The sequence below is a fragment of the Cajanus cajan genome, chromosome 4 (genome assembly GCF_000230855.2).
Source record: "Cajanus cajan strain Asha chromosome 4, NIPB_CcT2T_4, whole genome shotgun sequence".
Taxonomy (NCBI): domain Eukaryota; kingdom Viridiplantae; phylum Streptophyta; class Magnoliopsida; order Fabales; family Fabaceae; genus Cajanus; species Cajanus cajan.
Genome location: NC_138520.1, coordinates 67,900,245 through 67,916,588, shown reverse-complemented (window position 1 = coordinate 67,916,588; position 16,344 = coordinate 67,900,245). Strand labels below are relative to the sequence as shown.

Sequence of the window (16,344 nt, the reverse complement as noted above, 5' to 3'; positions counted from 1 at the left end):
TAATATATATTTTTAACTAAATTATATTGATATCTTGTTATACTAGATATTATTTATTAAATTAAGAAGTTTTGTTATTGATATAAAGTTGTTAAAAAATATAAATTTTAACAAATATATTAGATTAAGTTGAGATGGTTCAAACTTGAACCGATGCTTAAAAAGCTCTTGGGTCGAGTTTTTAAAGTTAAACTCACTAAAATTAGTCCTAAATCAAAATAAGTTAATGGAACAACACCAAAATGAACATTTATTCGATGAAGAGTTTATGATTAAAAAAACATTGTACAAATAGTTTCAAAATTTCCACAAGTCACTGGTTTGCCCCGAAACCAACCACTTCAATCCAGGTATATATTGCTCAGTATAGCCGATCCAATTTTGGTTTAGACCAATTATATCACTGGTTTTTGTCCTTAAGTGTGAGAAATTCAAATCGGTTCAAACTAATTCATGATTGAATCGATTCATATCAAAAAAAAATTATTTATTTTAAGAAAAAATTTGAATTAATTCATTTTGTAAAATTGGCTTGATTATCTAATCTATTTTTACACAAAATGAATAAGTTTAATTTGATTTAATTTTTTAAAAAAATTAATTCATATATAAGTATAAAATGCATAATCGCACCAAACTAACCTAATTTCAAAATAATTGATCCATATTATAAAAATATTAGAAAATAGATCAATTAATTAATTTACTTTTATAAAATAGATTGATTCGATTTAAATTTTTAAAAAATCGGATCCATAAATACTGTTATTTTTTTTTGACCCACCAATTCAAATCAAGGAGAATAAATTGAGTTGTTTAATTCTAAACTCAAATAATTTTTTATTCAAGTGGTATATTAATAAAGATGTATAACTCTTTTTTGCTAAGTTGACTTTTATAAGATAAAGTAGTACTTTTATATCTAAGTCAAAAATGGATCTTAGATTAAGAAATCTAAGTTTGCAAACTAAAAATCATTATCGATTTTTGCACTTAAACAATCTAGACAACAACATTACTTAAACATCTCGACTTCAATCAGGACCAGGACAAAGGGAGCCGTCACCTGTCGCTTAAGGAAAGCACTTGAAACAGACAACCAAATTCCCCACCCGTGTAGTCCACATTCCACACAGTTGAATAATACATACACCACTCCTGCACTCTACAATTCACATATCCAAAGTTGGTATCCCCTCTCCTGTTCCTTTCTCCACCAACATCACAAATCTTCAACACTTTTACTCTCACATACTCTAATCCGATTTTTTACATCCAAACACTCCTATCCACAAATGTTTTATTCAAAGCATGACCATTGGTCTCGAAATTTTGCAGCCATGTTTATGAGAAGTTATTAGATAGTCCATAACTACTAAGCATTCATTGTATCAACTAATTAATCACCACAAGACATGTAAGTTATTTAATTTAAGTGAAAAAATTAATAAAACTTGATTACATTTCATGTAAAAACTAGATACAATTAATCCTACAAAATTGACTTTTATATACACTATTTTGTACTTATCATCGATCAATTTCAAACATACACCTTTATGTTAGATTGAAAATCAAGTTGAAATTAGAAGAACTCGACATATGCACTCCAATATATGCTCCTCACATCAAAGATCCAATATTGAACGTGAAATTTATAAGATTAGACATATATAGGTGGCCTAATAAACTCAACAAAACTTGATATCGAATGTAAAATTTGACGATTAAACACTTGCGGATGGCCTATAACCCCAACACTGGTGAATAGACTCTCTAATACCATCTTGAGAAAAAGTAGATCTGACTTGACTGAACCTTACAAAATCAGCTCTTAACATGAGAAATACTATCACTTATATGCATTATTTTATTCTTATCACTGGTTGATGTGGATCTCCAAATGTATAGTTCATAAATCTCCATGTTTCCTTCCTACGTCCCTTATTTTGTCTTTTCATTTTCTCAGCGACTATTCATACCCTCTTTGTCTTCCATTATCTTTAACACCAAGGCTGCCTCCAGCTATCGATTAATCAACCCTTTGGCTCACAATTCACACTCTCTGGTGTAGTCTCATTCCGGCTTGCAACTCACACAATTATTAACTTATTATTCGTGTCTGATTTACACCAAACGGTTTCTTTGTCCTCTTATCTTCCAAAAAATCTTGAGGAGTGTTATCTCTCCCTGTCTCTCTGTCTCTGTGTTTTCTCCCTCTTGACACTGTTGAACCAGTAGTTAACATGCCCCTATATGGTTTTTCACGTGGAGCTGTTGAAATGACGTGGTTAATAATGCTTAGTGTTGACTACTCAAGAAGCCTCTTCTGGCTGTTATTTGGTGTCTTGCACGAGAACCATGTAGTGGAAGCTTCGTATCATCTAGCACCCGCTTTCTAAATCAGCTTGAGGTTCTATATAACTATGTTCTTTTGTTGCTAAATTATTATTAGTACTCGTGGCTATACATAATAAGCATAGCACGGGCTTAAGTCAGAAAAGTTGTTAGACATGGAATTGCCTGATACAATCAATACAGCCATGTACAAGGGGAGATTCTGCACGAGTGGTGGAGTTAAGGCTCAGCTTGGTTATGTTGAAACTGATCCATCTGGTCGATATGGGCGAGTAAGTGTTTTTGATGGATTCTCATTTCTCATCTTACTATGTATTGTTGTGTAACATTTCTCAGCTAGCCATGTAACATGACCTTTATAAAAAGTTGTTGGGAAATGAATTGATGATGAATTTGTTGCTATTTATGGGCCAATAAATGCTTAATTGATGTTCAATTTGAAATTGAGAATTAAAACTTCTAAATTGCATGGGAAATTCAAATACTTGGTTTTTTATATACAAAGGAGTAATTTAATGACACAGCAGTAATGTGTTTTATGGAAGTTAATTTTATTTTTGATGTACTTCTATAATTTTATTATTAGCCAATTTGAGCAATGAAGTAGAGTTGTTTGTGTGAATTTCATTTATGATATTGATAATTGGTTAAAAAGTTTGAGGATAGAGAACTTGACTTACATGTTAATAAAAAATGATTATTCTATTTAAGTGGAACTAGACTCAATCTCCTTAAATAAGATTTCGTGTTCAAGTCTTGTGAATAGAAAAAAAGTGATTAGGAAGAGATACTCTACTAAAAATGGTTAGTTAAGTTTTCATTAGAGATTAATCATTGATAAAGCTAGTAGATATTTCACATCAATAACATGGTTACTCTCCCCTATAAAAAGGGGGGATGGTTCTAGGCTTGTTAGCAATTTAGCATGACACTCACTTTTCACACATTCCATGTGGTTCTTCTCCACACAAGTTTAACTAACTGTTTTGTTCTGGGGTGACTCTATAAGGATGCAAAATAACTGGTTGATGGTCAATCCATAGTTATGTTTAAGTATTAATGTGATCTGTTACATGTTGATTAATCTAATTGTCTAATTCAGTTGTACTATTGTGATTGTTGGTTCTTGTAGTTCAGGGATATTCTGGGGAAGGGAGCAATGAAGACTGTGTATAGGGCATTTGATGAGTTACTAGGGATTGAAGTGGCTTGGAACCAAGTCAAGCTTGGTGATGTCTTTCACTCACCAGAGCATCTTCAGCGCCTTTATTCAGAGGTTCATCTCCTTAAGCACCTAGACCATGAATCTATGATGATCTTCTATGGTTCTTGGATCGATGTCAACAACAGAACCTTCAACTTCATCACTGAATTGTTCACCTCCGGCACCCTAAGAGAGTAATCAATCAGTCCCTTAACCATGTTTACTAACCCATGTAGCTTAATAATTGAGAATCTATATTTCATAGGTTATATTATATTTTTGTTAAAATACTACATGTTATTTTTATAGGTACAGGCAGAAGTATAAACGAGTAGATATCAGAGCAGTTAAGAATTGGGCTCGCCAGATTCTAAGTGGTTTGGAGTATTTACACAGCCATAATCCTCCTGTAATACATAGAGATCTCAAGTGTGACAATATATTTGTCAATGGCCATCAGGGTAGGGTCAAAATTGGTGACTTAGGCCTGGCAGCTATACTTCGTAGCTCCCAACATGCCCACAGTGTCATAGGTAATGCTCTTGCTCTATTTTAGATAGTATTTCAACGTGACTTTACATGATTTAACATGAACCAAACATGCACTATCAACTTATAAACAATTTCATCTATCAGAGGATTGATTTGTATAAATGAAAACTTTCAAAAACCAAAGCAACTTTTAACTGTCAAGGACTAAATTGTGCATGATCAGTTTCTACAAAACTGAAATTTTATGTTTGATGTAAACCATCAGGCACACCAGAATTCATGGCACCAGAACTGTATGAAGAGAAGTACAACGAGCTGGTAGATATATACTCCTTCGGTATGTGCATGATAGAGATGCTTACTTTTGAGTTCCCATACAGTGAGTGCGCCAACCCAGCTCAAATATACAAGAAAGTTACTTCGGTAAGCTTAATTGGACTAGGACACTTTCTTATTCTAATGCTCCCTTTCGTTCAACATGTCTTAATTAATTTCACAAACTTTGGCTAATTTAATGTACCAGGGGAAGCTACCTGAAGCGTTTTACAGAATCCAAGATTTGGAAGCCCAGAAGTTTGTGGGAAAATGTTTGGCAAATGTCTCAGAGAGACCATCAGCGAAGGAGCTCTTGTTGGACCCATTTTTAGCCATGGACCAACTTGAAATACCATTGCCACCAAGCATACCCTTGTGTCCAAATCAAACACTAAAGCTTAATTCCATTGCACTATTTCCCGGTGTGCATCTTGATCAAACAAAGAGCGCGGATATGACAATCACTGGCTCAATAAATGAAGAGGACAACACTGTTTTCCTTAAAGTGCGGATATCTGACAAAATGGGTATGCAACTAAGCACAATTTCATCCCACATTTTATATTATCTTACAACATGAAAAATTATTCCATAGCCTAGGACTACTTAATAGTGCATGTTTGAAAACACGTCAACTACATTCGAACGTGGGTCAATAGGAAGCAATTCAGACTTCTGCACGAATTTCCTCTTCTTGATGTGGTTTTAAGATATAACGTGGATCTCTAACGCAAAATCAAACATGCACTTAGTCATGATTCCATCAGACGGTCAACGAGAAAGAATTAATAAAACTCAACAAAAAAAATTGACAAGACCATAATAGTTTAGCATCATTTAATAATTTCTCCTTACAACATTTAACTCTTAACATAAAAATTTTATTTCCAACACAGGGCACACAAGGCACGTGTTCTTCCCATTTGACACATTAAAAGACACGGCTATACAGGTGGCGATGGAGATGGTACAAGAACTTGAGATAAGCCACTTGGAACCACTGGAGATTGCTGCAATGATAGATCATGAGGTATCAGCTCTAGTTCCAACTTGGAGGGACAGGGTTAAGTGTCACCACCAACGACAGTACAGCTTTAACTACGAAGAAGATGATGATGCCAATAACCATCATCCTTTCTTCTTATCATCTTCTCCATCATCCCCTCGCGGATCTGGCCACATGTCTGCTTCCAACTCCTTCAAGACCCGTGTTCGTGGGAACCTTTACCCATTTACTCAAGAATGGCCTCAAGGTACCTACTCCTTTTACCTTTGACTAAATATTTTGTATGCATGCAGAAGTTTGTAAATATTGTATATAACAAATTAACATCGTATACAATAGAGAAGTAAATATCCTTCTTAGAAGATTAGATTTAAGTTTAACTCAACCCTATCAAATTGACTTGTAAGGAGAGGGTTGTTTTTCACTTATATACTATTTAATTACCTAAACTCTAGTCGATATGAGACTTGAACTTTTCCCAATACATTTCCTTACGTCCATTACTATTGGGCTTAGTATGTAGATAAATGGTGGATGACCCTTTGTTTTAATGATCTAGAATAGGTGGTCCTTTTTAAGGATCTATGATGATTCTGATATCATCTTACAACAATAGATTTAACTCTAATTTAACCCTACAAAATCGACTTATAGGGTGAGAATTATTTTTCACTTATATACTATTTAATTGCCTAATCTCTAGTTGATGTGTTACTTAAATTTTTTTCAATAATCCTTCTAATAACATCTAGTTCAATTGATTAGATAGTGTCTTTAATACTGAGTTCAATTTCGATGAAACAAACAAAAAAATCTATCTACTCCTTTATCTTTCAATTTCAATTATAAGTATTATAATTCACTTCCATCATGAACATTTGGCAGATGATCAGTTTGTGAACGATGACACAAGCTCCCAAACCTCAGTGAACTCCTTCAAGTGTTCAACATTCCAATTGTGCGACCCCGGGAACGAAGACGAGCACGGGTTAACAACAGCAATAGACAGAAGCGATCAACGCAACAAGTGCACAGCATTATCATACCGTGGTGGGGAAGAATCAGCAGAAGCGAGTTTGGCGAGACAGTTTTACTACCCAACGAGAATGGAGTCGTCTCGTGGGTGCATGTTAGGGTCGAGCCACGCGTGTCCGAGGTTGACGAGGATCCGGTCGTGCCCGCATGAGCGGAGGAGCCAGCAGCTTCAGCGGTCGATGTTGGAGGAGATTTACAAGTACAAGAGGCGCTTGTTCAACACTGTTGGCGCCGTTGAGAACATCGGGTTCCGGCATCCCGTGAGAGGTGGGTGCTTACGTGGTTGAATGAAGCTTCGGAGTAAGAATCAAAGAAGCTCTTCGTTTCTGATGATTTCTGCCTTTTGTTGTTCTTGTTCTTGTTTTGCAAAGCCAATATGTGTATAATGGATATATGTGTATTTGATAAGACCATGTGGTTTGTTTTTGTCAAATTCTGCATGCTCTTTGTCTCGGACTCTGGCTGCCACTAGAGTGCTTTTGATTTATATATTATCATGAATGATGAATGATGAATGATGCATGTTAATTGTTAATGGTAGTCTCTCAAGAAATCACCTTCCAAGCACCACAGTTTTGGATGTGCAACTAGATTTTGTAAGAAACAATCATTTTGTTGGGATTAATTAAATATGTTTTTCATCTATTTTTCAATTTTCATTTTTACTCTCAAGTCTAAACAAATAATTTTCCCCTGAATCTTGTCCAATAATAATATATTGCATTGTTATTATGAAGTTTTGTATTATTGTTTGTTTAGAACAAAAAATTTTGGCTACTTTTTTAAAATTGGAAGTGTTTGAATCATTAGAGTCACTCTGGTAACGAGAGATTAGAATAATGTATACAAAATTTTAAGGTTGAACATATTATTATCAACGTTATTTTTATGTATAAAAAAAATTAGCATATACGTAAACATTTAGATTGATTTTGAGTTAAAAGAAACTATCTTATACAAAGATTAGAACAACTTGCAGATTCGATTTGGTAGCCTTTCGATCGAATAAGATAAAATGCAATTTAAATTAGATTTAATGATTCTTTGATCGACACATCTTTATCAACAGTTTAATTTCTTATCACTTTCTAAATATTGAATATTGTTTTTAAAATAAATATTAAAAAATATGTTTAACAATCAGTTAATCAATTATTTATCTTACATTCAAAATAAAATATAAAGAAAATAATATATATATATATATATATAAATAAAATGAACCTACATTTATTTTACTCAATAATTCATATTTTACGTCAAATTTTAATGATTAATCGTTAAATTAAAGATTTTTAATATATAAATCAAATTTACAAACTTTAACAAATTTTAAAATTACTTAATACTTCGATAATACATAATAAAAATATCAATGACATACTTAAAAAACATAATAAAATATTTTTTCAATGAAATTAGAACACCCTTATTTCAAGCTATATATTTTTAATAAAATATTTGTTTTTTTTTAATGAATTGGGATACCTTATTTCAAACTATATCTTTATATCAAATCACACAAATTTATTTAAATTTAACTATTAATTTTAAATTTTAGTTTTAAATATACACTTACATTAAATACTTAGTGATGACTATAATTTGTGATCCATAATATAATATTCTATAGGTTAGAATAAGATTGTCTCTCATTAATAATACACTTGCTTTGTAAAAGGAAAAAATAATCTTATAACTTACATGAAGTTACATTACATGCTAAGTTTATTGAGAACAATACTTACAAAATAAGTACATTTTATTATAATAATAATAATAATAATGGTAGTAGTTCTTTCTATTAAAAAATAGTTCTTTTAACACCCCATTTTTTACACATAGAATACATTTTTCTCTACTTATATCTTATTTATCTATTATATCATTAATCATTTTTGTTTATTTCTCTCTATTTTCTTTGTTTTTCTTTTCTTTCTAAGGTTGTGTACACTCTAAGAATGTCAATCAATCTTTATCCTATTAACAATCACAAAGAAAGATGTCAACAAGAACAAAATTTGCTACAACTCACAGAATCTCAGCTATGGAGCTCAATGTACAAACACTTCAAAGTTGACTCAATTTGCATATCAACTCTACAATACAACAGGGAAGATGTTGTTTCGTTTAATTAAACTATTAGGTATTTTTCAACTGAAAAATAAAATCCGTCCTTTGCTTGACTTATTGGTTTTCTATTTTTCTTTCTGGTCCAAATTAATAAAAGTGTCATATAATTTTGAGTATTAGCTAGTATCTTTTTTCTTTCGGTCCACATTATTATTAGTTTTCTTTTTGGGGGCCCAAGCACAAAAGCAAGAAAGAAGCTAGGTCCTTTAGCCCATGACAGACACAAAACTGCAGCCTTTTTACTTTTTTTTTTTTTTTTTTTTTTTTTACTTTACGTTGCTCAGAGTCAGGAAGGAAGTGGTTGGGGGTAATTAAAAGCATCTTTCTAATCTTTTTTATCTTAAAAAAAAAAAAAAAAAAAAAAAAAAAAAACCATGAAAATCAGTTGGCAGTTAAAACTTAGCTACAGCAACACCCACCGAAAATCCGCGCTACGAACCCCCATGGCCAACCCAACTTTTGTCCGAAACACACGTGGCGCCACACGAGATGCAGGTGGATGATAAAAGATAGACCTGCGTTGCAGGGAAGCACGTAACTCGAAAGTCGTGCTCCCCACGCGAAATGAAGTGCACCTACCAACCAACAACGAGAGGGTCCCTCGCGTTCCAATTTCAGCCTTCGAAAAAACCTCCTTTCTAAGTTCCAACTCCAACCATCATCATCGCCATTGCAATCCTCCTTCATTCTCCTCTCGCAAAAACGACGTCGTCGTCGCCACCGTCGCAACGCTCCATCACCCATGATTATATGATAATGATTCATCGGAAACACTTTCGCAGAATCGCAGCCTAAGCAAACGACGTCCTCGCCATTTTATCGCTTCTGAAATTCTCATTCTCTTTCATGACCGTTTTCTTCTCGCTTCTGAAACTCTCGGTTCATCTAATTCCAACGCGGTGGTGACCTTGAACGACGTCGTTGCCGTCGCAATGCCGATCGCGCGCTGCAACAGCCAGATTCCGGCGCCGCTGCCGTCGCCGATTCCGACCGGGAGAGGGACGCGCTCCGCCGCCAACGAGATCTTCAGCCGGTTCCTCGAGAAGAGGCTGCAGCTGCCGGAGCTGTCGCTGCCAGGACAGCACCTGCCGCCGGCGCCGGCGGAGATCGACCTCCGGTCTCTGCCGCTCGGCGCCGCCGATCTGATGCTGCGCTCCGCCAGGGAGTTCGGCGCGTTCCGGATCCGGTGCCACGGGATCTCCGGCATCGAACTTTCGACGATGGCGGACGAAGCTGAATGCGTTTTCCAGAAATCGAAGAGGCTCGTCGTCGAGCGTACCGGACCTGGCGGAGAGGTGATTCCCTGTGTCCGCTCCAGCAAAGGTGCAATGGAATTCACCGCTCAAAGGATTATCGGCGACCAAACGAATCGGAAATTTTGGTATACATACATACATACATACACGCTCTTCGTTTTGTTATCGAGTTTGCAATTATCGTGAATTCTCGCTTGTTTCATTTCGTGACTTTTTTTACTTTTGGATTATGATGAACATGAAATTTTTCACGTACGGTCTATACGTATATGTATGTGTATTCTGCTTGCTTTAACCGTATAAGTTTAGTGGCTTCAGCTAGTTATATTCTCCACCGGATCACCACCATCTTTGCATGCATACTACTTTTTCTTCTTTTTGACATATAATACTTTACTTTATCATTGTTACAGTCTCCACTACTTTTAGAGCATGTAAAATCTACTTCTAAGCTTGTGTCAACTTAACTTCTACATTTTCTTTCTATTTTTTTAAGTTTGAATCAAAACACCTTCCACATTCTTTCTATTTATTTTTTTTGTAGGTACATGCATGTTAAAAAGAATAAACTATTCTTTATTTCGTATTGATCATTTAGTGGTTGTTGATTTTTTTTTCCACATTTTATTTTATTTTAATGACCATTTTCTAGTTAAAACAGTTTCATTCTACTCGGTAATCAATTTCTCATCTAAAATCTATCAAACCTTTAAAAAAAATCCAAAACAAATGCTCTAAAAGCTAACAAAAAACTGAGGGATACTTTATCTTCTATTTTTTACTTCAAATGCTTTCTTCAGGTGCTTAAGGGGATAAACTTTTAGTAAAAAAAATGTACTCAAAAAATAAATACTTTCAAATATATGTAAGTGGACAAACATGTTAGATAATAGAAAACAATTTTTTAAAATAGTAAACAATTAAATTGTGCCTTAGTTTAAAAACACTGGTAGGTTCTAAATTATGAAATTTAATGCTAATTAATCTTTTAGTGTGTTTGCATTACATTGATAAAATTTTCACATTTCCATAAGAGGAAAAGCATGTGTAAGATGTCAAATTCATAGTACACGCAGTAAAATATTTACGAATGGTGTTTAGTTCAGTTAGTTGTGTTTGTATGTTGGTATTAAATTCAATTCTCATAAATAAATTAACAGGAACAAAACATTATTATAAATGATTAAATTTATTTTAAACAATTAATTTCTTATCATAGGTTTTTCATTATATAAATACTTGTAAAATTTGAATGATAAACTTTATATGAAATAAAAAACGATACATGTACACATACTTTCAAAAAAAAAAACGTTACACACACATCACATTACAATTAATTTTTATTATTTGATTAGGTGCCATCTTAATTATTTTCAGCAAACTTATATTGCTACTTATTTGTGTTACTTTTTTCTAGTGTTAGATGATGTTTAGCAAGCTAAGATTGTATTACTCATTTAATATTTTCCGCTGAAATGGGTACCAAACTAATTATTATTTTACTTATTAATCTACTGCATGGAGTGGGACAAGGTTCTAACTTATTTTATATATCATCATGCAGGATTCATATGGGGAATGTTGCAAGTAGATTGGATAGTATAGTTGAGCAAGTGATTATGGTTCTACAACATAACACATCTAAAGAGTTTAAGGAGCGGATTCAAGATACAGAGTCTGTGATTTGCTTGTGCAGGTATCCGCACGATAATGCCCGCAAGCAAAATGAAGACGTCTCGGTTAAGAAAAAAGACAGATTATGTGATCATGCTTTGCGCTTCTACCTTCCTATGGAGCAGTGTATATTTTACGTCCAAACTGAAAGAGGTCCCCTATCATTTGATGCAGGTCCAGAGAATATAGTTGTCACTGTTGGCAAACAACTACAGGTAAAAAAATTTCTTACTTAGCGTAATTGTGTATTGTGAGCGTTGAAGATTTTTATACTATTACGTAATTGTGTATGAACACATGATCAAAAATGTTAGACTGGTAGCAATTGTGATAGTCAAATTTGTTTAGTGATTTGATCATACATGGTATAATAGGTGTAAACGCTTTATAATGACGGGTGCATTAAAGTTAAATCCTTGATGAGATTAAGATGATATTACCCTATGCGAAAATGCTAGCAATACGATTTCCAACACGTTCTTATATTAAAATTTATAGAAATCACATAACTTTGTAGATTCCAAAATATGAATTCCTATTTCTGTCTAACATGTAGTAACTAATAGATGCAAAATATTATAACTGGAGGAAGTAAAATTCTAATAGACGGGAACTTCAAAATTCCAACTATTTGATCAGAGAAGGGTCTTTTATCTAATCTCTCGTGAGCCCATAACATCAAATATGATTTGAACCGAGCATAAACTAACCAAATATTCTCTCTATGAATGTAGGAATGGAGCCACGGTGAATTCAAATGTGTTCCTGGGGAAATGATCTTCATGCCGAGTTTCCAGAGTAGCCCTGCCTCTTTCTCCATAGAGCTTATGTGCTTGACCCCATCAAATGATCTAAGTCACAGTTTAAACAATTCTGACAAGATAATATCCGTGAGTGATCAAATTCTTATTGTATTTTGTCTTGTGTTTTTATACAATTTTTTATACTTAATTTTTTCCTGATCCTCGGAACATGATTGCACCATTTTCATTTATTTGGATGCCTGTTGCATGGCCACCATGTAGCTCTTACTCAGTGACAGTTTTTTTTTTTTTTTTCTGTAATTTATTTATAAAAGCTATTTTGGTGTATAGTTTGAGTGTAAAGATTGTGGGTTTTGGTTAAATTAAATACCAGTTACGACATGCAGACATTATATGATGTTGTGAGTTGAAAGTAACGAAATTGTGTTCATGCATATTGAATAGAGTAGAAATACAGGAAGCCAAGATTTTCTAATTTTATAAATCAAGGTTTGTAATTATTACCGTATGATAATTGTTGTATAACGTATCCTACAAGTTTTTTTTTACCCCGCTGTAAATTCCCTGCCTTGTAACAACGTAACTAACTTTATGAGACCTCAGGTGCAACACATAATGATGAGTAGCCACACAAAATCGTGTATTAAATTTGGTATCGTTCAAGAATCTGAAATTCTCAAGACTTGTTGCATTATTAGCCATTTGTAAGCATCATTCCTAACCACTCAACAAATGCCAGTAATTTCATATTTTTACTTGTAATCAACTTTAATATGAAAGACCAAACATAATGCATTTAACACACTCGATGAGACTGATTAAATAAAATCACACAATCAATAAAAAACAAATATCAACAATTTAAGTGTCAACAAGCCAATTCATAATGAAGCAATCCACTTAAACAATCCAATTATAACAAAAAAGAATATAATTTCACTAGGTTGAAGCTGAACTATTTTACCTAGTATATATAATCACCAAGGTGACTAATTCATCAAATACCAAAACTCATATAGGGTTTTGGGTTGCCCTTAATATTTAGATCATGTAAATCCTATTTATCATACTTGCTAATGAAATACTTTTCCACCTCATCTGATCTTAATATTTTTAAAGTCTTTGAGTGTTGATCTTCTTTGAAATCTCAATGGTGTCTCAGTCATTCTTTTGTTTCTTCCAAAAAAGATGTGCAATGGTGTGTTTAGTTGAGAAATTTAAAAAAATTTAAAAATTTTGAAATTTTTAGAATTTGAATTATTTTGGTTTCAATTTTTATATTAAAAAGTCTTTTATTTGGACAAGTTAATTCTATTTTTAAAATATTAAAATTTTATTTTTGATAGGATAATTTAATTTTCACGCATGGATAAAATTGATTTTAAGCAAATATATATTGAAATTTTAAAATTTAATTTTATAAAATTAAATATTAGCCAATTTTAAATATTTAATAATTTTTAAAATAATATTAAATAATATTTAATAATTTTAAAACTAGTTTTAAATATTTAATATTTAAAAAAATTATTGATATTTTTATGTCAATTTTAAAAGAGAAAAGATGGAGATAGGAAAAGAAAAAAAAATTCTTACTTTTTTTAGAAAATTTAAAATTATAATATTTTAAGGAACTGCACTAGTATATGTTTGGATTCCAAATTCTTAATTTATAAATTATTTATTCAAATAAAATATTTCAAACGAAAATACTTGAAATTCTTTAAAAAAAATTAATTACCTTATTTATTCGCCATTGTTTGACATAATATTTGAAAAACTTATAACTTTTTTACTAACTTATAAACTAATTTGATTAAAACCTATTTAATAAAAGAACTTGTTAATTTAAAAACCTTATAGTTTATTTCATAAATTAATTGAAAAAGTTTATAATTTCTAAGTTCTTTTTTTTCTTTTTTTTATCTTCATTAATTTATTTTAAATTCTTTCTTTATTCTTTTTAATGTAGAAATCATTTTGCTTACCCAGACATTATCTCTATATAAGTTATAAAGTTATTAAAAGAACTTATATGTAAAAAAAACTTATAAGTTGCTCAAACGAATTTATATATTAAAACCTTTTTACTTGAACATTATCTCGGCGTGAATATACACAAGTTAATGATCATTTTTTGAACTTATTTTATTTATTTTTCATTCGTAAAGCGGAATACTGTTTTATTTTTTTAACTGGACAATATTATTTCCTTTTATCTCTTCCTATGTCTTTTATTTTTAAATATTTTTACCTAAATAAGTTCTTTTACACTTTGTACATTTCATTAATTTTTATATTGTCTGTATGAATAAATTTCTATGAAATGTTTGTATACAAATACTTTATATTAGCTATATAGAAAATTTAAACTTCCAATAAAAACGTATAAATGGGTAGAAAAAATGGAATGTAAAACAAATATTAGTTAAACATATTTTCTATTTCAATATTTTCACAATAATTTTATAATAATGAAAAACTAATAATTTTTTTTTCTCAAGAAATAGGTGGACGAAAACATATATAAAAAAAAAAAAATTGTGTCAGACATGTCTTCCTTTTCTTAGAAGAAATTAAGGTAGGCAACTGACATAAAAAATAATAATAAATAACAAAACACAGTTTTTTTATCAAACTCACTCTTTACAAAATAAACAATGCTGAGCTTTGGACAGAGAATATTGTGCTCAACTCCTTGGCTCTTGATATATACAATTTTTTTTATAAGTATACCTCTTTTATTTTTATTTTTAAAAAAAAATTTAAAAATATTTTAATTTTTTTATTCATTAATTTTTTAATTTTATACCTCTAGTTTTTAATTTACTATTTTATTCTTCTTTTTCACACACCTTTTTTTTCTCTCTTTAAATTTTCACATACATCATCTTATTTTTTTTCAATTTCCTACTTATATCAATAGGTAATTTTATACATCATTTTATCTTTTTCCAATTTCCTACTTATATCAATAGGTAGTTTTAGTATGAAAAAAGTGCTAAATTAAATGTTGAAATGTAAAATTAAAAAATTATAAATTATAAAAATTAAAGATATTTTAGGAGTTTAATTTGTTTTAAAAAAAATATACAAAAGGAGGTGTATATATCATTGTCACTCTTTTTTCATTCGCAAACTGAATACTAGGCCCGAATTCAAGGCCCAAAAAATGAGGCCTCAATAGTATGTACTAAGAATACTCCGAAGAGTTCTGTGGACCGGTTGACCCAATTCGGATTTCATAACTAAATAGAAATATGAATGCGCCTTTTAGAGTCTTTGTGTGTGATTAGTGATTAGAATAGTTTATCGCAGAACTGTGTGATTAAAACCTTTTTGTGTGATTAGAAAATCTAAATAGCTTATCGAGCTTTTAAAGTCTTTCTAACTTGTGGTCCGTCTCTTAATAAAAAAAAATATATTATAGTTTATCGATTTTATACTTTTATTCTGTGTTTTTTTTTATCACTGATATATTTTAGTATATAAAAAATATAGAAAATAATTCTCTGTGAAAATATAAAAACGAATATTTACATTATGTTCAAAGTTTTTTCTTCAATGGAATGGACAGAGAAAGTGCTCTACTCAAATATAAGTAAAAAAATAATGTATAATAGACTAAAATATAAATAAATTATAATTATTCTTATATTATTTAATGACATTATTTCTAAATTAATTTTTATTTAATTTTAAAAAAAATTACTTAAATATATTTTTACTTCCTATAAAAAGTACAAGATTTTTTTATTTAGTTTCTTGTAAATATAATTTTTTATTTTTTATCTCTTTAAAATTTAAAAATATTATTTTAGTTTCTATTATTATGTGATTCCTATTAATAACTTATGTGTTTTTCAAAAAGTTAACTAATAACCACAAGTAACACTCACAATAGCCTATAATAACATGTCAACTTATGATTTCTTTTAAATAATATTGTAGATTCTTAAAATAAATATTATTTATTTATTTTTGTAACATCGTATTCTTTCTTGATTATGTATATTTGAGATATATGTAATTAAGAATTATACTACAAATTAAAAATTCATCAAAAGTCACTTGCAATCACATGACACATCTTTGAAGTGATAT

The 16,344-nt window shown here is 31.1% G+C and overlaps 2 protein-coding genes across 3 annotated transcripts; both read left to right on the top strand.

The window, feature by feature from the left end:
- Positions 1 to 1,807: 1,807 nt before the first annotated feature.
- Positions 1,808 to 6,945, top strand: LOC109801960 (putative serine/threonine-protein kinase WNK5). Of its 2 annotated transcripts, none has more exons than XM_020363141.3 (7): positions 1,808 to 2,630; positions 3,491 to 3,756; positions 3,872 to 4,095; positions 4,320 to 4,477; positions 4,578 to 4,896; positions 5,266 to 5,622; positions 6,261 to 6,945. In XM_020363141.3, the coding sequence occupies exons 1-7, from the start codon at positions 2,514 to 2,516 to the stop codon at positions 6,695 to 6,697; spliced, it is 1,878 nt and encodes a 625-aa protein (XP_020218730.1). In that variant the 5' UTR covers positions 1,808 to 2,513; the 3' UTR covers positions 6,698 to 6,945. The 2 variants fall into 2 exon arrangements, with proteins under 2 accessions (XP_020218730.1, XP_029127921.1); XM_029272088.2 differs by lacking the exon at positions 1,808 to 2,630 and adding an exon at positions 3,233 to 3,382.
- Positions 6,946 to 9,101: 2,156 nt separating this feature from the next.
- On the top strand, positions 9,102 to 12,629 carry LOC109802873 (2-oxoglutarate (2OG) and Fe(II)-dependent oxygenase superfamily protein). Its single transcript, XM_020364281.3, has 3 exons — positions 9,102 to 9,924; positions 11,367 to 11,691; positions 12,211 to 12,629. Exons 1-3 carry the CDS (start codon positions 9,476 to 9,478, stop codon positions 12,436 to 12,438), a joined length of 1,002 nt encoding a protein of 333 aa, XP_020219870.1. The 5' UTR covers positions 9,102 to 9,475; the 3' UTR covers positions 12,439 to 12,629.
- Positions 12,630 to 16,344: the final 3,715 nt, after the last annotated feature.

Bases quoted from the DNA above. Each gene is read 5' to 3' on its own strand.
- LOC109801960 (XM_020363141.3), top strand. From the start codon at position 2,514: ATGGAATTGCCTGATACAATCAATACAGCCATGTACAAGGGGAGATTC. The intron at 2,631-3,490 runs GTAAGTGTTTTT...TGGTTCTTGTAG, and splicing joins CATCTGGTCGATATGGGCGA to TTCAGGGATATTCTGGGGAA. The intron at 3,757-3,871 runs GTAATCAATCAG...TTATTTTTATAG, and splicing joins ACCTCCGGCACCCTAAGAGA to GTACAGGCAGAAGTATAAAC.
- LOC109802873 (XM_020364281.3), top strand. From the start codon at position 9,476: ATGCCGATCGCGCGCTGCAACAGCCAGATTCCGGCGCCGCTGCCGTCG. The intron at 9,925-11,366 runs GTATACATACAT...ATCATCATGCAG, and splicing joins CAAACGAATCGGAAATTTTG to GATTCATATGGGGAATGTTG. The intron at 11,692-12,210 runs GTAAAAAAATTT...CTATGAATGTAG, and splicing joins CTGTTGGCAAACAACTACAG to GAATGGAGCCACGGTGAATT.